General features: G+C 40.7%; 2 protein-coding genes across 2 annotated transcripts in view; one reads left to right on the top strand and one right to left on the bottom strand.

Annotated features, from left to right (window-relative positions):
* WDR19 (WD repeat domain 19) overlaps positions 1-12,939 on the top strand; it is a 40,783-nt gene extending 27,844 nt beyond the window's left edge. The window contains exons 25-33 of the mRNA XM_070948208.1: positions 1,155-1,223; positions 1,531-1,608; positions 5,412-5,508; positions 6,214-6,338; positions 7,842-7,923; positions 8,486-8,636; positions 9,917-10,046; positions 11,897-11,973; positions 12,790-12,939. Coding sequence (XP_070804309.1) covers positions 1,155-1,223; positions 1,531-1,608; positions 5,412-5,508; positions 6,214-6,338; positions 7,842-7,923; positions 8,486-8,636; positions 9,917-10,046; positions 11,897-11,973; positions 12,790-12,901 — 921 coding nt within the window. The 3' untranslated portion in view covers positions 12,902-12,939. The remainder of the gene's footprint in view (positions 1-1,154; positions 1,224-1,530; positions 1,609-5,411; positions 5,509-6,213; positions 6,339-7,841; positions 7,924-8,485; positions 8,637-9,916; positions 10,047-11,896; positions 11,974-12,789) is intronic.
* A 1,275-nt stretch (positions 12,940-14,214) lies between these two features.
* The window catches only part of RFC1 (replication factor C subunit 1), a 42,186-nt gene continuing 41,628 nt past the window's right edge, over positions 14,215-14,772 (bottom strand). The window contains exon 25 of the mRNA XM_070948227.1: positions 14,215-14,685. Coding sequence (XP_070804328.1) covers positions 14,605-14,685 — 81 coding nt within the window. The 3' untranslated portion in view covers positions 14,215-14,604. The remainder of the gene's footprint in view (positions 14,686-14,772) is intronic.

Here is a 14,772-nt window from a genome sequence, read left to right as displayed (position 1 = left end):
TTCCTTCTTCAGCTGTATAGATAGTGCTCGACTTATAACCATTCGCTTAGTGACCGTTCAAAGTTACAACAGCACTGAAAAAAGTGAGTTATGACTGCTTTTCACACTTATGACTGTTGCAGCATCCCCAAGGTCACATGATGGAAATTTGGATGCTTGGCAACTGGTGTGTATTTATGACGGTGGCAGTATCTTCAGGTTATTTTGCGACCTGACAAGCAGAGTCAATGGGGAAGCCAGATTAATTTAACAACCGTGTAACTAATTTAACAACTGTGGCAAGCAAGGTCGTAAAATGGGACACAACTCACTTAGGTGTCTTGCTTAGCAGAGGAAATTTTGGGCTTAATTATGGTTATCAGTCAAGGACTACCTGTAAGTCAAATGTCATCTCTTCCTTCACTCTTAAGACATACCTGTCTTGTAAACGAATCACTTCCAACACCATAAATATTTTGCCAAATGATCGGATTGGATTTTGATGCAGATTTTAAGAATGAGAGTTGATATGATGAAATTTGAAGCAATGTATGTGACACTTTTTCATCAACATATTTCTTTCTATGGGTTAAATACCATAACAGATGGTTAACAGAGGAATTTGAAGATTAATATAGTGTTTGGAATAACCTACTGACTTTTTTTTTTTACATATATACTACGATCAGCTGTTGGGTCGATTTGATTATCAGATAGAGATCCCTTCACCTGGAATATTTATTTAATATAATATTTTTGTTAAATTGGGGTGGAAAACGGTATAACTATTTGTAGCCCATTATGCAAAGGGGAGAAGAATTTATCAATTTTTCTTATTCTTTTTTTCTCAGCATACTACCAAAGTGGATTCTATATATTTAATGTTAAATTTATTTAATATTTGGGTCATTTTTTTCCCTTTCTTGTACACATTTTTTTCTTTTTGTTGTTGTTTTTCTGTTTTGCATTTTATTCTTGTTTGTAAAACAAAACAAATATATATATATATTAAAAAAGTCTGTTTCTTCTAGTAGAAAACAGTACATGCGATTCCAATCTCTTGTTTCTATTGTTATTCTAATTTGCTATTAAAATATTACTGATTGCACGAAGTGAAGATGTGGGGGAAATAAGTTATTAGCCATTTAATGGTATGTGTTTTTTTTTTTTTCCAGGCGCTGAAGCACTTTTTGAAAAGTCCAAACACAGATGATAATATGGCCATAGACATGGCAATTGAGACGGTAAGATAATGTCATTTAGGAAGAAAAAACGCATCTGACCTTTTTTTTTTTTTTTTTTTTCCAAAATTCAATGCCACCGCCTCAGTAACATTTAATGAAACGTAAAGTTATATTTTATACCACTTTTTCAGTTTATATCCTGCTCTTGTTTCAGAACCGAAATTTATACTGGTTATTTTCAATATTTTCAATACCCTCCTGGTGAATCATTTATAAAGTCCGCAGTGGCAGGCTTTATAAAACTTGACTTTCCATGATGTCTCCCTACCTTTGTGATGTTGTTCCCATTCACTTGTTTTCGCAACAGGTGGGCCAAGCAAAGGACGAAGCCCTGACCGACCAGCTGATCAATTACCTTATGGGTGAGACCGATGGTATACCAAAGGTACGGACTTCCAGGCAGAACTCGTAATCCTATTTTTCAACCATATCTGTAGCATGTTTACCGTATTTTTTGGAGTATAAGATGCTCCGGAGTATAAGATGCACATTAATTTTGGGGGAGGAAAACAAGAAAAAAAAAAAAATTCTGCCTCTGCCTACCAGCATTCATTGGTATTCATCTGGCTAACGTCCTTGTCGCAAAAAGCCTGGTAAGCTTCAGCACATTATCACAGCCTGATTTAACATGAACAGCTGATTGGCTGTTGGATTGGCCTCCTGGAATACCGCCAATCAGCTGTTCCCGGCTGCGGGGATCGCCAGAGCCCATCGCCGCCGCCAAGCATTGCGTTTCTGGCCTTCGCAGACCACGTTTTTGCACACTTTGTTTTAGACCCATTCCAGGGTGCGGGGATCGCCACGGCACATTGCCAGCAATTGCTGTCTGCACGCATTGCATTTTTGGCCTCTGTGCATTGCATTTTTGGCCAGTTCCCCACCACCTGGAACTGGACGAAAATGTGATGCGCAGGGGCCAAAAATGGAATATGCAGAGGCTGAAAATGCGACATGCAGAGGCCAAAAACGTGATGCATGGAGGCAGCGATCACCGACTATGTGCTGTGGTGATCCCCGCAGTCTGGGACAGGTTTAAAAGGGAGCGTGCAAAGGCCGAAAATGCGATGCGCTGAGGCCGAAAATGGCCGAAGGGTGTGGGCCGGCAGGTGAGTGGAGCTTCGGCCACATTTGGTGTATAAGACGCACTGCAATTTTCACCCACTTTTAGTGGGGGGAAAGTGTGTCTTATACTCTGAAAAGTACAGTATTTTTTTCAAACTGGTTGACTGGCGAGCGAAACCATTTCAACATTCTAACCGTAGAGCACCAGAAGGCCTGGGCCTGCATGCCAAAATACGACACCGGGAAAATTAGCACAAGTTGAGCCATCATTGTCATATTTACAGTGCATTTCCAATATATGAATATTTGGAATGACTGTACTTTCATTGATTTTAAATTCTGATAGGCCATCGTTTTGTTCGCAGTGGTCCCTGGACCTTTCTAAGTAAATATTGCTATTAAGAGCAAAGAGAAGATTTTTTTAACACAGCTGAGGATGACTTCAGCCTGTTTTGTCTGGCTGGGGGAGTCCTGGAGTTGAAGTCCACAAGTCTTAAAGTTGTCATGGCTGGACACCTCTGATCTAAAGACTGAACTGTGGCTTTTTTTAAAAATAAATCACGTCCTCTTATATACCGTACAGAAATACAGGCAGTCCTCAACTTACAACCGTTCATTGAGAGACCGTTCAAAGTTACAACGGCACTGAAAAAAGTGACTGATGATCGTTTTTCACAGTTACGACCTTTGAAGCATCCCCATGATCACATGATCAAAATTCAGAACACTTGGCAATTGGTTCATATTTATGACGGGTGCAGTGTCCGGGGTCATGTGATCCCCTTTTGTGACCTCCTGACAAGCAGAGTCAGTGGGGAAGTCAGATTCACTTAATAACCATGTGGCTAAGTTAACAACTGCAGCGATTCAGTTAACAACTCGGGCAAGAAAGGGTGTAAAATGGGGGCAAAATTCACTTCGCAACTGTCTCGCTTAGCTGCAGCGAAGTCAACGGGGAAGCCAGGTTCACTTAACTAATAACCTATCAACTGCAGTGATTCAGTTAACAACTATGGCAAGAAAAGTCGTAAAATGGGGCAGAACTCACTTAACCATAGAAATTTTGGGCTCAATTGTGATCGTTAAGTCAAGGACTGCCTGTAATATTGAATTTGGTTCAAATTATGACACGATCCACAGACAAATTGTAGAGTCCTCCTCTCAGTGCAGTAAACAGGCCTGCCAGTAATTTGAAACAAGCCGCTTTTTAAAGGCTGCGTTGTGTTATCTTATTTAATCTTAGTCATTGTATCTTTTCTTTTATTTTTTCTACCAATTGTTTTGTTTTCTTACCCAAACCTCGTTTTGTTTTTCCAATTGCTTTACTGTAACTTCTGTAGTCTGTTTCTGTGAGTATTTTTATTTTTAATTATTCTAAACCATGATAGTTGTTATTATGTGCTACTCTCATTTTGACACAAATGGTAGGCAAAGATCTGAATCCAAAGCCAGATGCTTTTTAAAGAGGCTTTATTAAGCTGGACCTGGGCTATTGTCAGTAGTTTTCATAGCAATATTTATTGAGATCACGGTTAGTTCAGTTAGCTGTAGCAACTAAGGGAGGTCAACTTAACAGAAATACCGAAGAACCAGTGCTTAGCCAAACAGTTTATTGATTAGCCCGTAGGCCATATCAAAATACAGAATTCCAAGTACAAATGATTAATAAAACCCTATAAAAACAATTTAAAATGAAATTGGAATAAAATGCAATGATTTGATATATTGATAAATAGAATAAAATTATATTTCAGAATCCCCCCTATAATCTACCCCAATCAGTTCCACATGTGCCGATGGCAGCCGAACCATTTTACTCAAGTACTGTGCCGTATGAAAAGTTCTTTTCAAATTCTGGCTGCATATAAGGCATGTCGTTTTATAGATTAATATGTGGTTCCCAATGAGTCATTTGTATAATATATGAACCAAGCTACCTGTCTGTCACCCTCTTATACAACAATCAAATACCGTATGTTTCGGAGTATAAGACGCTCCGGACTATAAGACGCATCTACCTTTTTTGGTGAGGAAAAGAAGAAAAAGAAATCTACCTCTGCCTCCCAGCAATTTTGTCTCGTTGCAGCAAACAGCCTGCTTTACTTTCACTTTCGTTTTCAGCATAGTTTGATTAGCACAAGAAGAAAAAAATCTGCTCCCAGCAATTTACCTCCTTGCAGCAAGCAGCAGAGGCTCGCGCAGCAATAGGCCATGGCAATCCCTGCAGCCTGAAACAGCTGAGAGTCGGGAGACCGATCCAAGGGACAATCAACTTGTGCTAATTAGGCTGTGCTGAAGCTGAAATGGGCTGTTTCTTCCTGCTGCTTGCTCCAAGGAGGTAAATTGCTGGGAGGCAGAGGCCAAAGGGTGGGGGCCAGCAGGTAGGCGGGGCTACATTTGGTGTATAAGACACACCCCAATTTTCATCCTCTTTTAGGGGGGGAAAAGGCATGGCTTATACTCCAAAAAATACAGTAGTGTGTGAGCCAAGTCTTCTACCTCTGCCACTCCGCAAATGCAGAGATGTTCATTTTATGGTATAGAATGGAATCTCCCATATTTGACCAATGAGGGATCAAACATTGAACTTTGAAACAGTCTCAGAAAAGAAAAGATACTATTTGGAAGCGTCACAGGGATATAAGGAAAAGGAGAGGCAGACCACAATTAGGCTTGCAGGATTCTGTTATAGCTCTAAATTAAATAGAGTGTGAAGTAGGACCATAAAAATGTTTAGATCAAATCTTCAAATAAGTCTATAAAATGAGAGCAGACTTCTCTCTTCTACCACGGATGACGTTACCTAGTTTGTTAATAAAACGTCCGCAAGAAAACTACCAAGCCCAGTGAGCACCGAGGACCCTTCAAATATTTTGTAATTTACGATGTTTACTTTCTGGCAGATTGCAAAACCACGTGTCATGGCTGCCCTATCTTCATATTGTACAGCCATCAATGGTAATTTAAAAGCTAACTGCCTCATAAAAACATTGCATGGCACCATTGCTCACTGTGCACTTAGCCAGAACAAATGTAAGCAGTTTATTATACAAAGCCTTCCTAAAAATCCAGCCGGCGATAGCTGGAACTTGGCATGCTCTGAGACGCAGCTTCTCTTTTTTGAAGGAAGCCAAATACCTCTTTCGACTCTACATGGCATTAAAGCAATACCGGGAAGCTGCTCGGACAGCGATCATCATCGCTCGGGAAGAACAGTGCGCAGGTATGGCCCTTTGGGTGATTCATTTCTGGACAGCAAATCTGACCAAAACGACACAGGAGGTAACGCATGAAAGAAGAGGGACACTGGAACATTGTATTTCCACTGTTAAATTTAAAATGCATTAAAGGTAGAGTTTATTTTTCAGTGTTTCCTGTTTATTAAGACTGTCTTTTCCCTTGCTTTTATTCAAGGTGTCCAGCCTTGGCAACTAGTATGGCTGACTGGGGAATCCTGGGGATTCTGGGAATTGAAGTCCACAGGTCATAAAAATTGCCAAGGCTGGAAACCCTTGGCTCAAAGAGGTATAACCACATTTTGTATGGTAGCATTGCTCTGGATTAAACCAAATAGTTAGTCTAACCTCATAAATGCCCAGCAGGTCTCATTTGGAGAGTAACATAACTAGAAAATGAATCTATTTTTTGACTATTAAATTTTCACGTACTGTGGGCATTCCACAAACCATTAAATTTAAGCCGATTTCTCCCCTTTGTTGCTGGAATGTAACGTTTTATATTCAAAGCACCCAGCTCAAGTGAATTTGTGGATAAGGCATTGTGGCTGTAATGTCTAAAATCAGTAACTTAATTTTAATATTTAGCTTGATCTGATAGTGTTTGAGAAGAGCCTAACTGTTTTACTGAAATTTAATTGCTGTTTTGGTTTTCTTTCTCTCTTTTCCGGTTTCGGTTTTCTTTTAAAAAGGGCATTATCGAAAAGCCCATGATGTTCTCTTCAGTATGTATTTAGAATTAAAAGCACAGAAAATTAAAATACCCTCTGAGATGGCTACAAACCTGATGATTCTACACAGTTACATTTTAGTAAAGGTAACTACTTTTATTATATATGTATTAATAGAGAAAGATTACCATATTTTTCGGAGTATAAGATGCACCGGAGTATAAGACGCACCTTAGTCTTTGGGGAGGAAAATAAGAAAAAAGCTGATTGGCGGATGGATCAGCCTCCCAGAATACCCCCAATCAACTGTTCCCAGAGGTGAAATTTAGCAACAGGTTCCTTGGTTGTGAGCTCTGTGCCTTGCTTTTTTTTTGCTTTTTTTTCTGCCTCTGAAACTTCTGAAACTCCATTTCAGAAACAACTTTTTTTCCTGCCTCCAAAACAGAGCTTCAGAAAAAAAGCCTCTGAAGCTCTGTTTGGGGGCTTCTTTTCTGAAGCTCTGCTTGGAGGGTTCTTTTCTGAAGCTCTCTTTGGGGGCTTCTTTTCTGAAGCTTCGTTTCTTATTCTTTTTTCAGCCTCTGAAACCTCCATTTGAGAAGCTGGGTGGGGTTTCTTTTTCTTATAATCAATTTAGTCTCTCCAAATTCAATATGTACATTTAAAGTTTAAGCATCAGATTCCGTTTTGGGCTTTAATGTTTTTCACTTCTGCTTTCTCTCTTCTCTGTCAATTATCTCCCCCTGACGCTATTTAGCCGCTATTTCAACGCCGGATTAACTTTAAGAGTTTCCATTTTTTTCTTTTATTACTTGTGAGTTGGCCAATCACTCACCAATACCAATACTCCATCCAAGTCTTTGCTCCTGCACAATCTTTATTCCGGATGCCCCAGCTTCATGGCGGTTCGCAATGGCTGCTGCCCCCCCGCCGTTGGATCAAAGAGTTTTCTCTGGCTTTCTGAGGAACTTGCCTGTTCCTCTTTAGCCAACCGAGATGCCTCTCCTTCTTCACTGTCCCTACAGGACAGTTCCGGTCCAAAGACTTCCCGACAGTGGTTCGTCTGGCTGGGTTTTCGCCAGGCTCATTAGAGCCTGGTATTTTCCCAACCGGGTTTGGAAGCGTAAATCCAAACTAGTGAAATTTAATGCAAACATAATTTGTGGCTATTTCTTATACTTATGACCATTGCAGCATTCCCCATGGTTACATGATCAAAATTCAGTGGCTTGGCAACTGGCATGTATTTATGACAGTTGCAGTGTCCTGGGATCATGTCCCCTTTTGCGACCGTCTGACAAGCAAAGCCAGATTCACTTCACAACCTAGTTAGTAACTTAACAATTGCATTGATGCACTTAACATCTTTGGCAAGCAAGGTTGTCAAATGGGACAAAACACACTTAACAAATGTCTTACTTAACAACAGAAATGTTGGGCTCAATTGTGATTGTAAGTCGAGGACCACCTGTATTACAATTAAGGTGAAGGAGTAATCAAGTCAAGGACTTGTAGGAAAGAAAATGACTATAAAATTCTGTAAATAGCTACGAAGATCAACAAATCATTTAATGAGCACCTGCTTTTTCCTTGTTTACTCTGGATGGCTCCTAAATATTACAAATAATGCCTAACTCACATGTATATTTCAGATTCATGTTAAACTTGGGGACCACATGAAAGGAGCACGTATGCTCATTCGTGTTGCTAACAATATCAGCAAGTTTCCATCTCGTAAGTGTTATCCAAATCAGAAACCTATCCCCCTTTGAGGGATTCAGGGATATTTTCTTCTTCTTCATTAAAGAATTGAGCGTTGCAGCTTTTGTGTTAATTGTTGTGTTAAACTGCTAAATACTATTCCTATTCTGTCATACTCGTTTAATTTCCTTGATAACGGGATCGATATCGTCTAAATCTCCTCTCTGATTTTATTTTATTTTTGGAAGTGTAACAATTTACAACATAGGTAGAAGGGATTTTTTTCAAGTTATCTTTTATTGCTGTAAATAAAAAATTAATTATTACCTGCATCATGTAAGATTGCTAAACGGGGCTCACATCAAGAAATCAATTGTTCCAACGTGCATTATTTATATACATGTCTTAAATATCGTTGCTATAGTGTTATTTCTTTGACTATCATCTTTAGATGGTTTCTTGTTCTTCAAATTCTGAGAGATTAAATTCTATCAGCAGCAGCTCTGTGAAATCCAGACAGTTTTGACTACCAATGGACAATGAGCAGCTAAATGAAAAGTTCTTTGCAGGATGATGTCTGTCGTTTTACTTTCAGATATTGTGCCCATCCTGACCTCCACGGTAATTGAATGTCACCGAGCGGGACTGAAAAAATCTGCCTTTGCTTTTGCTGCCATGCTGATGAGACCAGAATATCGGAATAAAATTGACCCGAAATACAAAAGGAGAATTGAAACACTCGTCCGGTGAGCTTATGGTTATTCTGCCTAACCAAGGTTGAGAATGCATTGATGCATAAGTGGACAATCTTGTCTATGATGATTTAATGTCATCCTGTGAACACAGTAATCCTCGATTTATGGCCACAATTGAGCCCAAAATTTATGTTGCTAAGCAAGACGTTTGTTAAGTGTTTTTATGCCCCATGTTATGACCTCTCTTGTCACAGTTGTTAAGTGAATCATGGCAGTTGTCCCCCCCCAAAGGTGCTTTTTTCAAGAGGCAAAACTGGACTTTTCTTTGAAGACGTTTTGCTTCTCATCCAAGAAGCTTCTTCAGCTCTGACTGAATGGTGGGGATTTCCTGGGTTGTAGATCAGCTGGAAGAAGGCAGTGGCAAATTAGCAGAAAAACGCCATGATCACGTACCACCAAGTCAAGTGCACCTTGACGTCTACTTATAAGCCAACAATGAGATTTCTCCCAGACCAATCAGCAGAGCATTGATGTTACCCCACATTCCTATGTGGACTTATTGAGTCTGAAAGAAATTAGCTAGATTTGTTTTAGCTATCAAATAATGGAGCAAAGAGATAACTCTTCCCGACAATCAATAGCAATAGCACTTAGACTTATATAGCGCTTCACAGTGCTTTCCAACGTCTCTAAGCAGTTTACAGAGTCAGCCTCTTGCCCCCAACAATCTGGGTCCTCATTTTATTAACCTCAGAAGGATGGAAGGCTGAGTCAACCTTGAATTGGTCAGGATCAAACTCCTGGCAGTGGGCAGAGTTAGCCTATAATCCTGCATTCTAACCACTGGACCACCACAGAAGGGAGGGTGGGAGAAAGGAAGGGAAGGGAAGGAAGGAAGGAAGGAAGGAGGGAAGGAAGGAAGGAAGGAAGGGTGATAGCGCTTACATACCACTTCACCGTGTGTTACAGTCCACTCTAAGCGGTTTACAGAATCAGCATCTTGCTACCAACAATCTGGGTCCTCATTTTACTGACCTCGGAAGGATGAAAGACTGAGTCAACCTTCAGCCGGTCAGGATCGAACTGCCAAACTGCTGGCAGCCAGCAGAATTAGCGGCCGTCCTGCATTCTAACCACTGCGCCACCGCGGCTCTAATCAAATTGAAAATAGATGGGAGGGCCAAGAACCTTGAATGAAAATTCTTGCAATGTGAGCAGAATTATCTGTGATTTGCCGGAGCACAAAATATAATTTTTAGGCAAGGAAAGCAACTTGAGAAATAAAAAAAAAAATGGATCCGTTCATAATGGGCTTCTTATTTTGCTATCAGGCGGCCGGACACCTCCGAAGGGGAAGGGGAAGAACCAACCACGCCGTGCCCGTATTGTGAATTCAGGCTCCCCGAATGCGAACTTCTGTGCCCAGGCTGCAAGAACAACCTGCCATATTGCATTGCGACGGTAAGTACATGACGAGCAACTCATAGGAGTCACCTTTTCCATCTTTCAGCTCCTGAAGCTGAGCCTCCGAGGGTTGCATTGGAAATCTGAGCTTTGAGATACAGAATCTTGATGTTGTGCTTCAAAAAGCCTCAGGGTCTCATTGAAATATACAGGCAGTCTTCAACATACAACCGCAATCGGAGCCCAGAATTTCGGTGGCTAAGTGAGACTTGTCAAGTGAGTTTTGGCCCCGTTTTACGACTTTTCTCGCCACATTTGTGAAGTGAATCACTGCCGTTGTTAAATTGGTAACCCGGTGGTTAAGGGAATCCGGCTTCCCCCGTTGGCTTTGCTTGTCAAAAGGTCGCAAAAAGGGGATCGCGTGACCCCGGGGACACTGCCACCGTCGTAAACATGAGCCAGTTTGCAAGCATACAAATGTAAATCATGTGACGATGGGGATGCTGCATTGTGGAAAAACGATCGTAAGTCACTTTTTCCAGTGCTGTTGTAACTGAACAGTCACTAAATGAACTGTTGTTAAGTCGAGGACTGCCTGTAATTACTTCCAAGTAAGGCACTTGCAGTAGTGGCCAAAATTGTGGAAACCTTTTGGGAAAAGTATATTTTCTAAAATTAGCTAATAACACCACTTTTTTTTTTTTGGAGTAGTACCATAAAATTATATATCAATGGAAAGATAATTTAATCAAGAATGTAATGCAATAACTTTTATGAAGGATTTGCTATGAGAATAGCAGTTACAGTATAAAGAAGAAAAGTGAAACACGTAGAAAAAAACGAGATATACAAAAATTATCACCATAGAAAAAACGAGATAAGACAAAAATGATCTCCATGTCAGTGAATACTTCGTTGGGTAACCTTTAGCATGAATGACGGCCTTACAACGTCTTCCCATGGAGTGAACCAAGTCTTTTAGTTCTGCAGCTGTTATCACGTGAAACCAAGATTGAAGGATGGCTTCTATTAACTGGGTTTTTTTAAAAAAAATTAACATACATAACATACATGAATCATAATATATAATAGGTAACAATATACACAATACAAACAATCAACGAGTGCTCCCCCACCCCTCGGGATCATTCCTGCTTCCAAAATCTTAAAGCTTCTCCTGGTGGTGGCATCCCCCTTCCTCCCGAAAACACAAATATTAGGAACTGTTTCCAGATTCCATTGAATTCATTTACTTTCATTATGCCCCTCCTTACTTTAATATTACAAGTCAATTTATCATTTATGGCAATATCCCATACTTCCTTATACCATTCTTCCAAACAATAATCACCTCGTGTCTTCCAGTTGCTAGAAATCATTAACCTTGCGGCGGTCAACAAATTTGTTATCAACTCTTTAGGCTCTTTTTTACACTTTATATCTTCCAATAGTGACAGTAATGCTACTTTTGGTACCTCTTCTACCTTTATTCCGATAATTTCTTCAATCTCCTTAAACACCATCTTCCACAATTTTTGCACCAATTTACAATCCCACCACATATGTAAATACGTTCCTTTTTCCCGGCAACCTCTCCAACAGTTATCTGAATAGTGCTGATTCATATTGCTTAATCTAACCGGAGTTAAGTACCACCTCCATACCATTTTGTAATAATTCTCTTTTATTCTTTTAATAATAATTATTCTATTATTATTCAGGCCATTCCAGCAGTGGAATACGATTACCTTGAAACTCCCCCCCCCAAAAAAGTGGTGTTATTAGCCATCAAATCTCAAAAATACACTTTTCCCAAACGGTTTCCACAATTTTGGCCACTACTGTAACTGTGGCCCTTTTTCCATTGAAGCCTGATGTGTGTCCCCACCCCCTTGCAATTCTCCCAGGGACGACATATGGCCAGAGAAGACTGGACTTTGTGCCCCCATTGTGAGTTCCCGGCGCTCTATTCAGAGTTCAAAAAGTAAGTTGTAATTTTTTTCATTCTCCGATTACTCTGTTTTCCCTAAAATAAGACCTCCCTGGATTATAAAACCAATCGGGCTTTTGAGCATATGCGGTAAAATAAGCCCTTCCTGAAAATACTGAACTATATGCGCAGCTGGTTCTCTCCATTTCCTCTGGTTAAGGTTAGGGAGACAGAGCTGGAAATCAGGTAAGATGGCAAGAGAGGAGCCTCGTCTTGCTCCATGCGCCCCCCAAATAATAAGATCTCCCCAAAAATAAGGCCAAGTGTTTTATTTCGGGTTCAAAAAAATATAAGACCGGGTCTTATTTTGGGGGAAACACAGTATTTACATGCCAAGAACGTTTTCCGTTGTTTTGTTGCAGCCTGCCACAAACTTCAGATTTCTACCACGTCGAATTTAATCCCGCTTATTTCGTCTGGCTGCTGACCCTCTGCAGTTCTCATTTTCACATACTTTTTATCGCTTTCGTCTTCCTAAATCATTTATTTCAGCCAACAGCAGCCAAAGAAAAGTTCGTTGCTATGTTTGTGTTTGCAATGTCTAGTTTGTTGAAAAAACACAGACATAATGATTGTTTTGGGACATCTACCCTCTGGTTATTGTGACTAAAAATAATAAAATTGTAGACTTGCACTCTGCCAGTTTTATGCCTTTCTACCAACTGCTTGGAGAAATTGAAAACGTTGTCCATTTTAAGGCACTGAAGTGAATCCGTTGATGGGGGAGTCAGAGCAAACCCAAAGACGCTAATATAATGTTCCGCAACCTGCATAGATGATAGAGGTAGTGAGAGTGTCTTCTTTCAATAGTTTGCTGCAGAGCGAAGGCGCATGTCCCATGTGTTCGGAAAAAGTCGATGCCACCAGCCTAAGCAGAACAGCCGATTGCACACCCTACCTCAAGCCTGAAGTGGAGCAATAATTTTAATCCAAGTTAAGTGGCTCAATCTTCGTTTTCATGTTTAGAACTCAGAATATTAAAGAATGTTTATTTGTTTATATCTAAAACAGTAACTGGCCTATTCTCTTGTGTGCGCTCATCTCCCTTCATGTAACCCCCCCCCCCCCCATTTTTTTTGCTTCTTCCACACAACGAAGCTTCTTCCGCTTTCCACGATGCGTTGTGTATGTGGAAGGACACGGATCGGGTGTGCTGGGCCCTCTTCCACGATACCGATTCTGCCCACTGATTTTTCTCTGCTTGACCTCTGCAAAGTGTGCGCACTCCACTCTGCAAGGATGCGCTGTACCTGTTCCTCCCCAGCCTCCTCATTGTCCGACTCAGCTGCCAGACCACAACAGTTGAAGTACAGTTGAAGAATGAGTAAACAACTCCTCTTTGATCACTACTGAGCCGCAGTGGCTCAGTGGTTAGAGTGCAGTACTGCAGGCTACTTCTGCTGATCACCGACTGCCAGCACTTTGGCAGATCGATTCTCACCGGCTCAAGGTTGACTCAGCCTTCCATCCTTCCGAGGTGGGTAAAATGAGGAGCCAGATTATTTGGGGGCAATAGGCTGACTCTGTAAACAGTTTAGAGAGGGCTGGAAAAGCACTGTGAAGCAGTATATAAGTCTAAGTGCTATTGCCCTTCCTTCCTAATGGTTAGATTGCAGTATTGCAGGCAAACTCTGCCGACTGACTGCCAGCGGTTCGATCCTGACCTGCTCAAGGTTGACTCAGTCTTCCGAGGTTGGTAAAATGAGGACCTACCGTAGACTGTTCGGGGCAAGAGGCTGACTATGTAGAGCCGCTTAGAGAGGGCTGGAAAGCACCGTGAAGCGGTATACGTCTAAATGCTATTGCTCTCCCTGGGTTGTAAATTGGAGCAGTCCGAGTTCAATAAACCAAGCGGGTCCTTAGCGAAACGGTGCTGCTCAAGATGCCACATAAGTTACTTCAAGTAAACGACGAGGAATACAGGTAGCCCTCGACTTGTGACCACATTGGAGCCCCAATTTTCTGTTGTTCGGCGAGAGATTTGTTCAGTGAGTTTTGCCCCGTTTTACCACCTTTCTTGCTGCGGTGGTTAAGTGAATCACTGCAGTGGATCAGTTCATAACACCGTTGTTAAGTGAATGCGGCTTCCCCCATTGACTCTGCTTGACAGGTGGTCCCCGAATTCAGTCAATTGTGCAAGCGACTGCTAGAGAGATCAGCTTCCAAGCAGATATAAATAAGACAAGTTCCATTAACGTGCAATGCATTTTAAAAATAAAATATGGGTTAAAATGGTTAAAAATATGAAACTAGTTTTATTGCAACTTTTACACGGTGCTGCACTTTCATATACAAAAATGAATAACTGATTAGGGTTTGTTCATATATACATGGGTAGCAACATAATAAGCATTTCTAAAAAAAAATTAGAGAGAGGAGTTTTATGAAGGGAAGCACTAGCAGCTTGGACTCTTTTTCTTCCGGAGAGCCTCTTTCTGTATTTACAGGAATCAAACAATATAAATTCTGTTTGCCTCTTTTTCTGCAAAAAAGATATATATATATATATATATATATATATAGATTTGCCATTGCTATGCAGTGTTAGCAGGGCAACTGGTGCAGAGTTTGCCCGACCATTTACTGTGCCCACAGTCCAGCAGTAAGCTTGCATAGATAATTTATTTAGCTTTTTTTCTTTGATTTTCCTTTTTTCCTTTCTTCCTTCCTTTCTGCTTTTGGTGGCTTGGCAGGTTTGGTCTTTTTCTGTCAAAAAGAAGAGACATTTTTTTAAAAATGCAAACAGAATCACAGCGCCTGTAGCTAACTCACTAATTCACTTTACGGTTGCTT

The sequence above is a fragment of the Pituophis catenifer genome, unplaced genomic scaffold (assembly GCF_029215685.1).
Source record: "Pituophis catenifer annectens isolate HBS135680 unplaced genomic scaffold, rPitCat1.0.hap2 SCAF_8, whole genome shotgun sequence".
In the NCBI taxonomy this organism is placed as follows: Eukaryota; Metazoa; Chordata; class Lepidosauria; order Squamata; family Colubridae; genus Pituophis; species Pituophis catenifer.
This window is presented reverse-complemented; position numbering and strand designations above follow the sequence as displayed.